This window comes from Lipotes vexillifer, unplaced genomic scaffold (genome assembly GCF_000442215.2).
Source record: "Lipotes vexillifer unplaced genomic scaffold, Lipotes_vexillifer_v1.1 scaffold91, whole genome shotgun sequence".
NCBI lineage: Eukaryota > Metazoa > Chordata > Mammalia > Artiodactyla > Lipotidae > Lipotes > Lipotes vexillifer.
This window is the reverse complement of record NW_006777583.1, coordinates 5,410,212-5,427,062: the sequence shown is the minus strand read 5'-3', so window position 1 is coordinate 5,427,062 and position 16,851 is coordinate 5,410,212. Positions and strand designations below refer to the sequence as shown.

At 40.1% G+C, this 16,851-nt stretch overlaps 1 protein-coding gene across 1 annotated transcript in view; it reads right to left on the bottom strand.

Moving 5' to 3' along the window:
• LVRN (laeverin) overlaps nucleotides 1-16,660 on the bottom strand; it is an 88,908-nt gene extending 72,248 nt beyond the window's left edge. Inside the window, exon 1 of the mRNA XM_007451218.1 lies at nucleotides 15,784-16,660. Within this exon, the coding sequence (XP_007451280.1) occupies nucleotides 15,784-16,478 (695 nt within the window). The 5' untranslated portion in view covers nucleotides 16,479-16,660. The remainder of the gene's footprint in view (nucleotides 1-15,783) is intronic.
• Between the last annotated feature and the right edge of the window lie 191 nt (nucleotides 16,661-16,851).

Genomic DNA, 16,851 nt, shown 5'->3' with positions numbered 1-16,851 from the left:
TCTCACTAAGTTGAGGAGGCAGAGATGAATGCTCAGGGAGACCTAGATAGCTAGAATTTGCAGGGTAGACTATAAGGGAGGAGTAGGTATGCAGAGAAAGACACCCAGAAACCTGCATAGAATCCCCCTCGAGTCTTTGGTCAAATAGTAATCTGTACTTCAGAAGGTCAAGCAAAGAAAATCTGTCAGGGAAAGAATAGCTACCAGGGAGGAGAAAGCTGAACAATTCCCAGAGTTCACATAGTGCTAGGAGTTGTTCAAGCTCCCACAAACCAGAGTATAGACATCTCCAGAATATTTGGATTTTTCAACAGAGACCAGAAGGGTAATGCCTGCGTAGTGAACTAAACTAGCCCTAGAGTAAAGGCAACTTTAGATCCACTCTAGAAGTGCTTAAACACAAGACTCAAGAGAGCAAACAAGGATCAAAAGGATCACCAAGTAATTTATGTGCCTATTCAAAAAAAGGCCATCCTTCATTAAAGCAATATAACAAAATGCAGCACTCAGCAACATAAAATTTAAAATATCAGGGGTTTAATTAAAAAAATGAGAAAATGCACAAATATGTGGAAACAAAATAGAACAGTTCTAAGTAACCCATGAGTCAAAGAAGAAATCAAAAGGGAAATTAGAAAGTAATTTCAACTGAATGAAAATGAAAAAGCAACATAATATCATCTGTGGTATATCATTAAAGCAGTAGTTAGTGGAAAATTTACAGCATTAAATGCCTATATTGGAGGAGAAAAAAGATCTTAAATCAATGACCTTGCACCCACCTTAAGAAAACAGAATAAGAAAAGGAAATGAAGCCCAAAGCAAAAAGAAAGGAAATAATAAAGATTAATGCATGAAGTATTGAAATAAAAAACAGAAAAACAATAGAGGAAATGTATGAAATAAAAAACTGGTTCTACAAGAAGATTAATAAAGTAGATAAATCTCTAGACAGACAGATCAAACTTATTGACTATCCGAAGTGGAAGAGACTTTACAGAGCTCCACTCTCTTAATTTACAGATGTAAAAGCTGAAGCCCTGGGAGTTTATGCAACTGGTTAGACAACTAGTAAGGGACAGGAGTGGTAACAGAACCAGGGCTCCAGCTCCCCAAAAGAGAGAAGACACAAATGACCAATATCAGGAAAGAAAGAGGTGACATCACTACAGATTCTACAGATATTAAAATTATAAGAGGAAAGGAATATTTTGAACAACTTTATACTTATAAATTTGGCAACTTTGATTAGATGGACAAATTCCTTGAAAGACTTAAACTACTAAAGCTCACTCATAAAGAAATAGATAACCTGAATAGTCCTATATCTATTAAGGAAGCTTATTTTGTAGTTAAAAAACATCTCACAAAGAAGCTCCAAGCCCAGGTGGCTTCATTGGTGAAACTCAACCAAGCATTTAAGGAAGAAATAATACTAATTCTACATAAATATTTCCAGAAAATTAAAGAAGGAATACCTCCAAATTTATTATTTGAAGCCAGTGTTACACTGATACCAAAACCAGACAAAGACGTTGCAAGATAAAAAGCAAAACAAAACAAAAAGCCACAAGTCTATATGTCTCATGAACATAGATGCAAAAATTATAAACAAAATTTTAGTGAGTTGAATGCAATAAAATATAAAAGGATAATACATCAAGACCAAGTGGGATTTATCATGGCAATGCAAACTTAGTTTAATATCAGAAAGTCAATCAGTATAATTTGCCATAGTAACAAATTAAAAAAGAAAAATCATATGATTATCACAGAAGAGCAAATCTCATACAGAGGAACAAAAATTAAAATCCCTAGACTTCTCTTCAGAAATTATTCAAGCCATAAGTCAATGAAATAACATCCTTAAACTGCTTAAATTAAAAAAAAAAACCCACCAATCTAGAATTCTATACTGAGCAAGAATATCTTTCAAAAATGAAGGAAAAATAAAAATTTTCAGACAGACAAAAACTGAGAGAATTTATCACCAGTAGAACTGAACTTCAAGAAATGTTAAAGTCTTTCAGGTGAAAGAAAATAATATAACATGTAAACTTAGATGTACACAAAGGAATGAAGAGCCCTGGAGATGGTATATATGTAAGTAAATAAAAATTTTTTCTCTTGTAAAAATTTATCTTAAAGTAATTAATTGTTTAAAGGAAAAACAATAACAGTATATGGTAGGGTTAATAACCTATGTAAAAGTAAGATGTGTAGCAGCTGTAGCACAAAAGATAGGAGGGGGAAAACAGAAACGTGTTCTTCTAAGATTTATATATTATATGTAAAGTGGGTATAGTTCCATTTGAATGTAGTCTGTGATAAGTTGGGACACATATCATAAACCCTAGAGCAATCCTCCTGCTCTACTTCTCACCTCACCACACACAAAAAGACATAGCTAATTAGCCAAGTTAATATTAAATGGAATATTAAAAACTACTCAATACAAAAGAAGAGAAAAATAAAATAAAAAACAGTTTAGACAATAGAGAGCAAATAGCAAGATGGTAGATTTGAATCCAATCAACTCAATAACTACATCAAATGTAAGTAGTCTAAACACCCCAACTAAAGGGCAGAGATTGTCAGACTGTAAGACCTAACACTATGTTTCAATAAGAAATTCACTTTTATTATCAAGACACATATAGATTAAAAGTAAAAGTTTAGAAAAAGATACATCATGTAAATAGTGATCATAAGAAAGCTGGAACAGGAATATGGAGAGAAGGTCACTGGTACAGAGCGTGGCCTGTGTAGGGCACATTCTCTCAAAAGTGCTATGAGCAGGTTAAGCAAGGGTTGCCATTTCTAATGTAGATTTGACCTTCAAATCTACATAGACTTTTCAAACAAAGGGAAGACGTTTTCTTCACAGTGAACATAAAAGATCTCATTTGTTAAAAACAAGACAACAGGCCCAAAATGGAGTCATTGGTACTATGCCCCACATCACCAAACTGAGACGTGATACTTAATTACAGTTTCCCCTTCTCCCAGAAATGGAATCTTAAACCACTCAACCTGGAATTACCTAGTCAGCACTAGTGAGGTTATATGTCTGATAGACCACAGTCACCCCTAAAGAAAGGTGACCTTGCCCTGAACAATCAGTCTTTGTTAGTATGACTTCCTTGTCCTGCCCCCTTCTGCCTATAAAAGTCTTTCATTTTGTACAGCTCCTGGGAGCACCTTTCTATTTGCTAGATGGGATGCTGCCTGATTTATGCATCATTGAATACATGTACTCAGTTGAATTTTGTTTTTTTAACACAGTCTAAACCCTCCCAATTGCCTTACGCCAATAAGAAAAAGAGGTGGCTCTAGTATTGTTATTTTTTTTTTTAACAACTTTACTGGAGTATAATTGATTTACAATGGTGTGTTACTTTCTGCTATATAACAAAGTGAATCAGCTATATGTATACATATATCCCCATATCCCCTCCCTCTTGCATCTCCCTCCCACTCTCCCTCTCCCACCCTTCTAGGTGGTCACAAAGCACAGAGCTGATCACCCTGTGCTATGCTGCTGCTTTCCACTAGCTATCTATTTTACATTTCGTAGTGTATATATGTTAATGCTACTCTCTCACTTCGTCCCAGCTTACCCTTCCCCCCTCCCCAGGTCCTCAAGTCCATTCTCTACATCTGCGTCTTTATTCCTGTCCTGCCCCTAGGCTCATCAGAACGATTTTTTCTTTTTAAGATTCCATATATACGTGTTAGCATATGGTATTTGTTTTTCTCTTTCTGACTTATTTCACTCTGTATGACAGACTCTAGGTCCATCTACCTCACTACAAATAACTCAGTTTTGTTTCTTGTTGTGGCTGAGTAATATTCCATTGTATATACATGCCACATATTCTTTATCCATTCATCTGTCGATGGACACTAAGGTTGCTTCCATGTCCTGGCTATTGTAAATAGTGCTGCAATGAACATTGTGGTACATGTCTCTTTTTGAACTATGCTTTTCTCAGGGGATATGTAGTGGGATTGCTGGGTCATCTGGTAGTTCTATTTGTAGTTTTTTAAGGAACCTCCATACTGTTCTCCATAGTGGCTGTATCAATTTACATTCCCACCAACAGTGCAAGAGGGTTCCCTTTTCTCCACACCCTCTCCAGCATTTATTGTTTGTAGATTTTTTGATGATGGCCATTCTGATTGGTGTGAGGTGATACCTCACTGTAGTTTTGATTTATATTTCTATAATGATTAGTGATGTTGAGCATCCTTTCATGTGTTTGTTGGCAATCTGTATATCTTCTTTGGAGAAATGTCTATTTAGATCTTCTGCCCATTTTTGGATTGGGTTGTTTGTTTCTTTGATATTGAGCTGCATGAGCAGCTTGTATATTTTGGAGATTAATCCTTTGTCAGTTACTTTGTTTGCAAATGTTCTCTTACATTCTGAGGGCCATCTTTTCATCTTGCTTGTGGTTTCCTTTGCTGTGCAAAAGCTTTTAAGTTTCATTAGGTCCCATTTGTTTATTTTTGTTTTTATTTCCATTTCTCTAGGAGGTGGGTCAAAAAGGACCTTGCTGTGATTTATGTCATAGAGTGTTCTGCCTATGTTTTCCTCTAAGAGTTTTATAGTGTCTGGCCTTACATTTAGGTCTTTAATCCATTTTTAGTTTATTTTTGTGTGTGGTTTTAGGAAGTGTTCTAATTTCATTGTTTTACATGTAGCTGTCTAGTTTTCCCAGCATCACTTATTGAAGAGGCTGTCTTTTCTCCATTGTGTATTCTTGCCTCCTTTATCAAAGATAAGGTGACCATATATACGTGGACTTATCTCTGGGCTTTGTATCCTGTTCCGTTGATCTATATTTCTGTTTTTGTGCCACTACCATACTGTCTTGATGACTGTAGCTTTGTAGTATAGTCTGAAGTCAGGGAGCCTGATTCCTCCAGCTCCATTTTTCTTTCTCAAGATTGCTTTGGCTATTTGGGGTCTGTTGTGTTTCCATACAAATTATGAAATTTTTTGTTCCAGTTCTGTGAAAAATGCCATTGCTAGTTTGATAGGGATTGCTTTGGATCTGTAGATTGCTTTAGGTAGTATAGCCATTTTCACAATGTTGATTATTCCAATCCAAGAACACGGTATATCTCTCCATCTGTTTGTATTGTCTTTAATTTCTTTCATCAGTGTCTTATTGTTTTCTACATACAGGGCTTTTGTCTCCTTAGGTAGGTTTATTCCTAGGTATTTTATTCTTTTTGTTGCAATGGTAAATGGGAGTGTTTCCCTAATTTCTCTTTCAGATTTTTCACCGTTAGTGTATAGGAACGCAAGAGATTTCTGTGCGTTAATTTTGTATCCTGCTACTTTATCAAATTTATTGATTAGCTCTCGTAGTTTTCTGGTAGCATCTTTAGGATTCTCTATGTATAGTATCATGTCATCTGCAAACAGTGATATTACTGTCATGTTTTTAAGTTGTTCTTCATGGAGTTAGATCCCATACTTCTCACATCCATCTTATACCGTACATAAATCTTGCACACAGTAAATGAAGAGGTGCATATTTTAAAATTCTCATATCTAGTAACGGTATAATATCACCCTAATGAAGGAGACCCCAAAGGTGTGTATTTATTAATTGGGGTTAGTGATTATGAACAAGGGTCTCAGGGAAGGCCAAGTTCATCTTGCAAGATATACTAGTGGAACATGGTTCCCTAATATTCTCAGTACTACTGTAACCATTTTACCCTCAGGAAGATATTTCAGAAAAGGCCTCTTTACATCTTTAAAATGGCCAAAGACAACCTATTAGCCATTCTGTACAGTCTAGGGCCATCTGAACAACTTGTACTTATCAGGAAAGGAAAGAACACAAGATGTTTTTTATTTCAGTTTTCCTAGTACCTCTTTTATCAGGTGACTAATCAGACCTTGATGAGCTGAGAAACTGGCCTTTAGCATAAGTATTCTCTGCAATGGTTTCCAAAGGTCAGGAGCAACTGGTACAAAATATAGTTTTGGAGTACACTGGTTTATGGAGTCCTTGGTAATAATTGTTTGGAAAGCTTGGATGAATTGGAATGTTATAAGCTGTAGTCATTAGTGTTGGAGGAAACATTTATTTTACATGAAGAGAATTAATTGTCAAAATTTACTTACCAGAACTCAAATGTGTAAAGCATCTGTCCTATAACTTCATACTCTGGAACCCACATTCTCACTGATGGTAGAGGAAAAGAATGCAAGCTTGCCAATTACAGGTTACTCATCGTTACTGATTTTAAAACAGTCTTGTTTGGGGGGATAGTCATTTAAAATCCAAATTCCCTTTCAGGGCTCTTTTGTTTCCTAAGGGCATGAGAACTAAGAAGCTTTCTCCTACACCCAGATGTCAGACTGGGGAAGGGTAGAGGAGGAGACCTCTTGACAGGAGAGGACTTCTTGGATTTGCCATATTGATGTGACTGCATTCTCTTGACTGGTATGACTTGTAAACCATTCCTTCACAACAGTCAAGGCTCAGTAGTTCCCACTGATAACATGGCACTCATCTGGGCTCTTGCTCACATGGCCAGTCCTCTGAGTCTGGCTGCAACTCTCTCTGGACCACACCTTGCACAACCACTCCACAGCATTCACTGCAACACATTTACTTTGATCCCTGGCATGGTGGCCCCTCTTTAGCTCCCTAGTCAATGTTCTTATCCCATGTGCAAAATTCTAGATCCCCTTTGACCTCAAATAGATCACAAGGAAAACATGCACAATCCAGGGCCCATTGGCCTAAGCCATTTCTACTCTATGAATTAGAAGCCACACTGGTTGCAGACCATGCTAACCATAAAGGGAAGAACAAGGGTCTTGCTCTGATATCTTCTTCAGGCACTCTTCTAGTAATTTTGTTGTATCCTCCATTTTCCATTATGTTCTATCCAGTAACAGGTAATGTCAGTGTTTGACAAGATCCGACACCTATTTGTGATTAAAAAAAAAAAAAAAAAGCAACTCAGAAATACTGTGAATAGAGGGGAACTTCCTCAACTTGATAAGGAACATATACAAAAAAACCTCCACCTAAAATCATACTGAACAGTGAAAGGATAAAAACTTTCTCCCTAACATTAGGGAAAAAGAATGTCCACACTTACCACTCTTGGTCAACATAGTGCTGGAAATTTCATCCAGCAAAGTAAGGTAAGAAAAGAAATGGCATATGGATTGGAATAGTAGAAATAAAACTGCCCCTATATGCAGATAACATGATGATCTACATAGAAAATCCCAAGGAATCTATAAAAACAAAACAAAAACTCCTAGATCTTGCAAGTGAGATCACCAAGTCCTAGGACACAAGATAAACACACAAAACTCACTATTTCTTTGTAGTAGAAACAGATACATAAAAACTAAAATTAAAGATACAATACCATTTACAATTGCTCAAATAAAATTAAATACTTAGGCATAAATCTAATAAAACAGGTATAGGATTTGTATGTTAAAAATGATAAAATGCTGGTGAAATAGATCAAAGATTTAAATAAATGAACAGATATTCTGTGTTCATGGACTGGAAAATTCAACATAGTAAAGAAAGGCAAAAAAAGAGTGGAAGACAAAAATGGGAAAAAGAGCAAGGGCAAAAAAATAGAAAACAGTAACAGATATGGTATATATTAATCCATTATATCAATACCAATATCAGAAATGAAAGAGGGAACATCACTACAGATACCATGGACATTCAAAAGATAATAAGGAATACTATGAACTAATTTACACCCACAAATTTGATACTCTAAATGAAAAGGACCAGTCCTTGAAAGACACAATCTGCCAGAACTCACACAAGAAGGAACAATCTGAAAAAGCCTATATCTATTAAAGAAATTGAATCAATAATTAATAACCTTTCAAAACAGAAATCACCAGGCCCAGATGGGTTCACTGGTAAATTCTACCAAACATTTAAGGAATACCAATTCTCTACAATCACTTTCACAGGATAGAAGCAAAGGGAATACTTCCTAACTCATTCTATGAGGCCAGCATTACCCTAACACCAAAACCAGAACAAAACATTATAAGAAAAGAAAACTACAGGCCAATAGCTCTCCTGAACAGAGACGCAAAAATCCTCAACAAAATATTAGTAAATCAAATCCAACAATGCATAAAAAGAATTACATATCCCGACCAAGCGGAATTTATCCCAGGTATGCAAGACTAGTTCAACATTCAAAAATCAATTAACGTTATCCATCACATCAACAGACTAGATAAGAAAAATCACATGATCACCCATTAATACATGCAAAGAAAGCATTTGCCAAGATCCAGCATCCATTTACAATTAAAATTCTCAGTAAAGTAAGAATAGAGGGGGACTGCCTAATCTTATAATAAAGGCCATCTACAAGAAAATCTACAGCTAACATCATACTAAATGGTGAGAATTTGAAGCTTTCCACTAAGATCAGGGACAAGGCAAGGAGGTCCCCTCTTGCCACTCCTTTTCAACATCGTACTGGAAGTCCTTCCAAATGCAGTAAGTCAAGAAAAGGAAATATAAGATATATTCATTGGGAAGGAAGAACTAAAACACTCTTATTCACAGATAAGATGATCATCTGTGTTTTCTACAAAATCCAAAAGAATTGACAAAAACCTCCTGGAACTAATAAGCAATTATAGCAAATTTGCAGGATACAAGGTTAATATACAAAAGTCAATTTATTTCGTACATACCAACAGTGAGCAAATGGATTTGAAATTAAAAATATAATGCCATTTACATTAGTGTCCCTAAAAATGAAATACTTAGGTATAAATCTAACAAAATATGTACAAGATTTAGATAAGGAAAAATAGAAAACTCTGATGAATGAAATTTTAAAAAGAACTAAATAAATGGAGAGTTATTCCATATTCATGGATCTGAAGACTCAATATTATCAGCGTATCAGTTCTTCCCAACTTGATCCATTGATTCAGTGCAAGCCCATTTAAAATCCTAGCAAGTTAAGTTTATGGATTTGGACAAAATGATTCTAAGGTTTATAGTGAGAGGCAAAAAACCAGAGTACCTAACACAGTATCAAAGGAGAAGAACAAAGCTGGAAGATTTACACTACCTGACTTCAAGACTTACTATAAAGCTAAAAGAATCAAGACAGTGTGGTATTGGCAAAAGAATAGACAGATCAAGGGAATAAAATAGAGAGCCAAGAAATAGACCCATAAAAATATAGTCAACTAATCTTTGACAAAGAAGCAAAGGCAATACCATGGAGCAAAGAAAATCTCTTATTGGACACCCACATGCAAAAAAAAAACTGAATCTAGACCCAGACCTTACACCCTTCATAAAAATTAACTCATAATGGATCATAGATCTAAATGTAAAATGTAAAATGATAAAACTCCTAGAAGATAACATAGGAGAAAACCTAAATGATCTTGGGTATGGTGATGTCTTTTAAGATAATACACCAAAGACATGATCAATAAAAGAAATAATTGATAAGCTGGATTTCACTAAAATGAAAAAAATTCTGCTCTGTCAAAGACAATATAAAGAGAACAAGAGGACAAGCCATAGACTGGCAGAATATATTTGCAAAAGACACATCTAATAAAGGACTGTTATCCAAAATATACAAAGAACTCTTAAAATTCAACAATACGAAAACAAACACGGACTTCCCTGGTGGTCCAGTGGTAAAGAATCCGCCTCACAATGCAGGGCACGTGGGTTCGATCCCTGGTCAGGGAACTAAGATTCCACATGCCGAGGGGCAACTAAGCCTGCATGCCACAACTACTGAGCTTGCGTGCCTCAGCTAGAGCCTGTGTGCCACAAACTACAGAGCCAATGCACCCTGGAGCCTGTGCGCCACAACTAGAGAAGAGAAAACCCTCATGCCACAACTAGAGAGAAGCCCATGCACCTCAACAAAGAGCCTGCGCGCTGCAACTAAGACCTGATGCAGCCAAAAATAAATTAAATAAATAAATAATAAATCTTAAAACAAAAGAAAACAAACAACTCCATTCTATGTATGTTAACTGAATCACTTTGCTGTACAGCAGAAATTAACAACATTGTAAATCAACTACACTTGAATAAAATAAATTTAAAAAAAAGAAAACAAACAACTCAATTAAAAAGTGCGCCAAAGACCTCAACAGATACCTCACCAAAGAAATTATACAGAAAAGCATATGAAAGGATGCTTCACATCGTATGTCATCAGGGAAATGCAAATTAAAACAATGAGATACTTATTAGAACATAGGCCAAAATCCAGAGCACTGACAACATCAAATGCTGACAAGAATATGGAGCAAAAGGAACCCTCATTCATTCCTGATGGGAATACAAAATGGTATATCCACTGTGGAAGAGTTTGGCAGTATCTTACAAAACTAAACATAAGCTTACCATATGATCCAGCAATTAGGTTTCTTGGTATTTACCTAAAGTAGTTGAAAATGTATGTCTACACAAAAACCTGTGCACAGAGTTTATAACAGCTTTTTTCATAACTGCCAAAATTTGGAAGCAGACAAGATGTCCTTCTGTAGGTGACTAGATAAATAAACTGTGGTACATCCAGACAATAGAATATTATTCAGCACTAAAAAGAAATGAGCTATTGCAACATGAAAAGACATGGAGGAAGCTTAAATGCATATTGCTAAGTGAAAGAAGCCATGCTGAAAAGGTGATATACTGTATGATTCCAACTATATGACGTATGGAAAAGGCAAAACCATGCAGACAATAAAAAGATCAGTGGTTGCTGGGCAGACTGGGTGGGTGGGAATATGAATAGGCAGATAGCAAAGGATTTTTAGAGCAGTGAAAATACTCTGTATGGTATTATAATGATGGCTATAAGTCAGAATATATTTGTCCAAACAGATAGAACGTACACCACCAAAAGTAAACCCTAAGGTAAACTATGAATTTGGGGTGATTATGATGTGCCGATACAGATTCATCCTTAGTTAAAAAAAAAAAAAAAAGTGCCATTCTAGTGAGTGATATTGATAATCGGGGAGGCTATGCATGTGTGGAGGCAGGGGATATATGAGGAATCTCTCTACTTCCCCCTAAATTTTGTTGTAAACCTAAAACGTCTCCAAAAAAACACAACAAAGTCTTTAAAAAAAGAATTCTTAGACATTACACCAAAGGTATGTTCTATAAAAAATACTGATAAATTGGACTTCTTTAATATTAAAACTTTTGCTCTCTGAAAACCTTATTAAGAAGATTAAAAGACAAGTTACAGACAGGCAGAATGATATTTGTAAACCACATATTTCACAATGGACCCAGATGTAGATTATATTAAAAAATCCCAGGACCCAACAGTAAAAAAACAATTCAGTGGGCTTCCCTGGTGGCACAGTGGTTAAGAATCCACCTGCCAATGCAGGGGACACCAGTTTGAGCCCTGGTCTGGGAAGATCCCACATGCCGCAGAGCAACTAAGCCCGTGAGCCACAACTACTGAAGCCCACATGCCACAGCTACTGAAGCTTGCACGCCTAGAGCCCATGCTCTGCAAGAGAAGCCACCACAACGAGAAGGCTGAGGCACCGCAACAAAGAGTAGTCCCCACTCACTGCAACTAGAGAAAGCCTGCTCACAGCAGTGAAGACGCAATGCAGCCAAATAAATAAATAAATAAATATAAAATAAAAAACAATTCAATTAGAAAAATGGACAAAAGACATGAAGAGACATTTCATTGAAGTGATATACATACAGATGGCAAATACGCACGAAAAGATGTTTATCGCAGCAATTGTTAAAATATGTAAATTTCCAAACCCCACTCAAAACTCACTGCTCTGGAAAGTTTTTGCTTTTAAAATTTTTTAAATTGTGGAAAATATTGGGTTGGCCAAAGAGTTCCTTTGGGTTTTTCCGTAACATCTTATGGAAAAACCTGAACGAAAATTTTGACCAACCCAATACACAAAACATAAAATTCATCATCTTAACCATTTTTAAGTATAACGTTGAGTGGTGTTAAGTACATTCACATTGTTGTACAACCAGTCTCCAGAACTCTTTATCTCGCAAAACTAAAACTCTGTACTCATTAAACAAAAACTCCCCACTCGGGACTTCTCTGGTGGCACAGTGGTTGAGAATCCACCTGCCGATGCGGGGGATATGGGTTTGATCCCTGGTCCAGGAGGATCCCACATGCCACGGACCAACTAAGTCCGTGTGCCACAACTACTGAGCCTGCACTCTAGAGCCTGCGAGCTACAACTACTGAGCCCATGTGTCACAACTACTGAAGCCTGTGCGCCTAGAGCCCATGTTCCACAACAAGAGAAGCCAGCGCAATGAGAAGCCCACACACTGCAACGAAGAGTTGCCCCTGCTCACCTCAACTAAAGCCCACACACAGCAATAAAGACCCAATACAGCCAAAAAAAACTTCTCACTCCCCCAGCCCCTAGCAACCACAATTCTACTTTATGTCTCTATAAATTTGACTACTTTAGGTCCCTTATATAATGTCCCCGAGATTCATCTGTGTAGTAGCATATGTCAGAATTTCCTTTCTTTTTAAGGCTGAATAATATTCCATTGTACGTATAGACCACATTTTGTGTCTTCCCTTCATCCATCAGTGGACATTTGGGTTGCTTCCACCTTGTAGCTATTGTGAATAGTGTTGCTATGAATATCGGTGTACTGATCTGGAATTTCTGAGGGTGTGCCCCTGGAATCTACATGTTTAATAAGCTCCTTTGGTGTTTCTGATGCACATTAAAGTGTGAACCACTACTCTAATGCAGGATTTTCCAAAGTATAGATGGAGAAGGATTTTTGGTGGTCCTCAGACAGACTATTACATAGATCAGACTCACACATGATAAAGTCAGTCCTTTCAGTTTTATGAATCATTCTGATTAGGTCAAGAGAAAGCATTGCTTTGGTGTTATTTATCTTGAACATCTAATTCTAATTTCCCTTTTTTAAGAAAGAGAGAGCAGCCTTCAGATTCAAAGCCTTCAGATCCTTCAGCAGACAATAATGATAGCTAGAACTTATTAACAATGTTTTGTTTTCATTGTATTAGTCTGTGCCATTCCTTTCTATAAATTTCAAATGGTTTTCCATCTATAATAATGGTATAGAGTTGCTTTTCAATAAATCTACTTAACATTTTTGTTTATGGCCACAGATATTGAATACGGCAAAATCTGAAAATAGTCATATGCCAGTGAATGAAGTTTGGGAAATACCGCTTAGAGGGACATTAACGTTCGGATCTTGCTCTCAACTTTCCACACATGGAAGATGCACATGTCCAAGGTATCCAGTAGATGGCTCCTATATGGCAGAAATGTGAAGTCACCTGTCAGGTAGAGAAAGGCTGAGCACAGGTAGAAAGCATCCCCAGCAACCTCTGAAGCTAGCAAATCGTAACCTAAACCTTAGAAGTGTCAAATAGTGATGCTCTTTGTATTTTCTGGATTGACCTTCTTTCTCTCTTCCGTTAGAGTTGAGTAAAATCATTTAAAAACATTAGCCTGTCTGGACGGTGATTAGAGACCATCAAAGAACAGAAGTAAACATGTTCCAACCACTGCAGCTGGAATTACAGACACCCCAAGAAAAATGTGAAAACATTGGGCAACTTCTCTGCATATAGAAATCTTCTTAGAATCGTATCTACCAGGAACGTGGCAGCTTCCGCGTTTAGATAACTGGATAATTTTACCCCAAGCTAATGATAGTAGCCATCACCGCACAGATTATATGCCAGTCACGGTGCCCCCTTTCCCACTTAATTCTCACAACATTCTAAAGGTTGACACTTATTATGTCTATTCCATGAATGAGGCAACAAACTCAGAGAGGTGAAGAGACTGGCTCAAGTGACACAGCTCAAACTCAGGCCTGCTGGGCTTCCAAAATCTGCCTCATCACAAGTCATCATTTTGTTCAGGTTCTTTGTGACCTTGGCTTCAAGCTCAGCTGCAGGTTTCTCTTCTTCCTGGTTTCAGAAGCAGAGACTCAGAAGAACAACTTCCAGGCGACAGCTCCTCTCAAGATGCCACAGTTCTGGAGCTCCACCTAGGTCTATGAACATCTGTAGGACTTTATTAAATTTTCTGCTTATTTGAATTTGAAAGCTCTCAAAATATGGTTTCTAGTTACTACTAGAGTTGGCAGCACAATAGAAAAATGGAAAGGGACTTTCCTTTCCCATGTTTGCTAGGGCAGTTTGTCCAGGCCACAGCCCCATTAAGACAGGAAGAAGGAAGAGATGGTGAAGAGATGAAGATTTGCTAACTGACAGCAGAAAACACTGTCAGGTAGGTGTGCAAAAAAGCATCCTTTTCTCCCCCTCTGAAAAATCCTGCACCTTAACAATACGCAGTTATTTCAAAAGGTTTCCAGAGCCCATAAGTGCAGTAACACATTATCCTCATGAAAAACTTTTCAAACCTGTTTCTCAGGTACTGATGCATTTTTTGAGAGAAAAATCAAGCATACTGTCCTTAAAAACAAAAGTTACAGATTACACTTCCACTTAGGCCAGCTTATTAAACTTATTTCAAACCCCTGAAGTTTTGAAAATAGTGCAGGAGAAGAGTTAGGGGGTAATTTAGTGGGTTTCTTTCCCTCAGAGAACATCTGAGAACATTTTCTCTAATAATAAAGGGCAAAGTACATGCAGTTGTGTAAACCGCAAAGGCTCCACCACTGCATGAGCGAAGCAGGAGCTCACCAGTTTGAAAAAAGAAAAAAAAAAGACCATTTCCCTAGCGCTCGCCGGGGGTCAGTAATGTGGTCCCAGAGCGTGGAAAGAGGCAATTCTTGGGCTGGAAACATTCCGTGTGGGAGACACTATCGCAAACGAGTGTAAAGAGAACACATGTACACTATGTGAGCCTGCAGACTCAGAGGGGAGGTCCCTTGTCATCGGTTTTACTTTTTTTTTTTGAATCCCGAAACTCTGCCACATAGCCGGTTAAAGAGCGGGGAGGGGAGGGGATGCCGCTGCTCAGCCGCAAAACGACACGCGGGGCCCGGGCAGCGGGTGGGAGGGCAGGAATGAAAGGGGATTCTGAAGTTTTGGAGAACCTTAGCAAAAAGAAAACTACTATGGAAACTAACAGCCGCGACGTGGGTCTATCTGTTGCAAGAGCAGCAGTTACGGAGCGCCCAGGCAAAAGAGAGCAGGAAAAGCGCAGAGAGGCGCTGGGGAGGAGCCGCAGAGCGGCAACGGTGCTCTAGCCCCGTGCTTATCCAACTCTAACGCGGGTGAATCACCCGAGGAGCTCCGGTAAACGCATATTCGGATCCCCTTGGTCGAGGGTGGGGCTTAAGAGTCTGCATTTCTAACAACCTCCCAGATGTTACTTTGGGACCGCGGACCAGCAACTCAAAGTTTTTGACCAAACTTTGAGTAGCGAGGGGTTTGCTCGTTGCCCTGAGTAAATTCTGGGTTAGAGGACAAAGGGGTTCTCTGAAGAGGAAAATAAACTTTTGAGGTAGCAGCGACCTTAAAAGGGGCAACGATAGAAACGAACTGGATGGGCAGGGATGGGGCTGAAACCTGGCCAAAGGAAGAGGGAAAGGGAGGAAGGAGGCGCTCACCCTCTGACTCTAGAAGAAAACATCGCGAAGGATGGGGTGGGTTTCTTTGCGAAGGGCAGGAGACGCGCACCTAAGCACCTGAACCCGCAGCCTGCGCGCGGGGAATGCAGGACGGGGGCCGAGGAAGCCAGGGCCGGCCTGCCCTTACCTGCGCTCACCCTGGTCCGTGTAGAGATTGAGGAAGAGTCCCTCCCTGGTGTCCTGGTACACCGGGCCGGAGAAGCTGAGCTGCAGCTCATAGCGGCTCCCGGGCTGCAGGGCTTCGCCGAGCTCTAGCACCATGTACTGCATGTCCAACGCGAACCACACCTCGTCCACCGGCACGCGGCCCACGGTGGCGTCTCCGGCGTCCGGGGACAGTGGTCCCCGCACCTCGGCGCTTTCACAGTCCAGGAAGAGGCTGTGAAGCAGCAGCCGCGCCGTGGCCGCGATGCAGCGCACGGTGATGTTCACGCGGCCAGTGAAGCGCAACGCCGGCCTCGAGAGCTCTTCTGGCTTCAGACGGGGCCACAGCTCCAGCTCATAGTGCAGCGGCACGAGCCAGGGCGGCAGGCGCAGCTGGTCCCAGGGCCCCGGGGGTCGCCAGTTGCGCGGGGTGGGCGCCACCTCCGTCTCCAGACTGGGGCCGGGCTTCGGGGTTCGCGCCGGCTCCTGCCTGCCTGGCGGGGAGGGCGCGGCGTGCGGGCCCCCGCGGTCGTGAAGCTCCGACGGCGGGACGCGAGCGCAGTGGCCGTACAGGGCGGCGAGTACGGCCAGTGCCAGCAGGAGCACGGCAGCCAGCCCGGCCAGCAGCAGGGCTACCACGCGGCTCACGTAGAAGCCGGAGCTGGAAGGGGGTCCCATGGCCGCAGCCCGGGGCTGGGGGGTGAGGTGAGAGCCCGGCGGCGGCGGCGGCGGCGGCGGCGGCTCAGACCCCCGGCCTCAGTGCTCAGTGATGGGACCCCCGCCCCTCCTCTCTTGTACCGTCCCTCCCTCCTCCTCGAGGAGGCTGGGAGACAGGAGAGAGCTGTTGGGACCTTGGCTTCCCCTCCCAGCTAATCAGATCCAGGTCCCTGCCTACCCACCCCCTCCCCCGCCAGGGCCTGGGGAAGAGGCGGACGTGGAGCAACTGAGCGCGCGCCCCTTTGGGTCTGAAGGGAAAGACCTCGCAGAGGAGCTTCCAGAGTAGGCGCAGGGAGGGGACGGTCGGACCAAACTCGAATTTGGGCACCTCCGA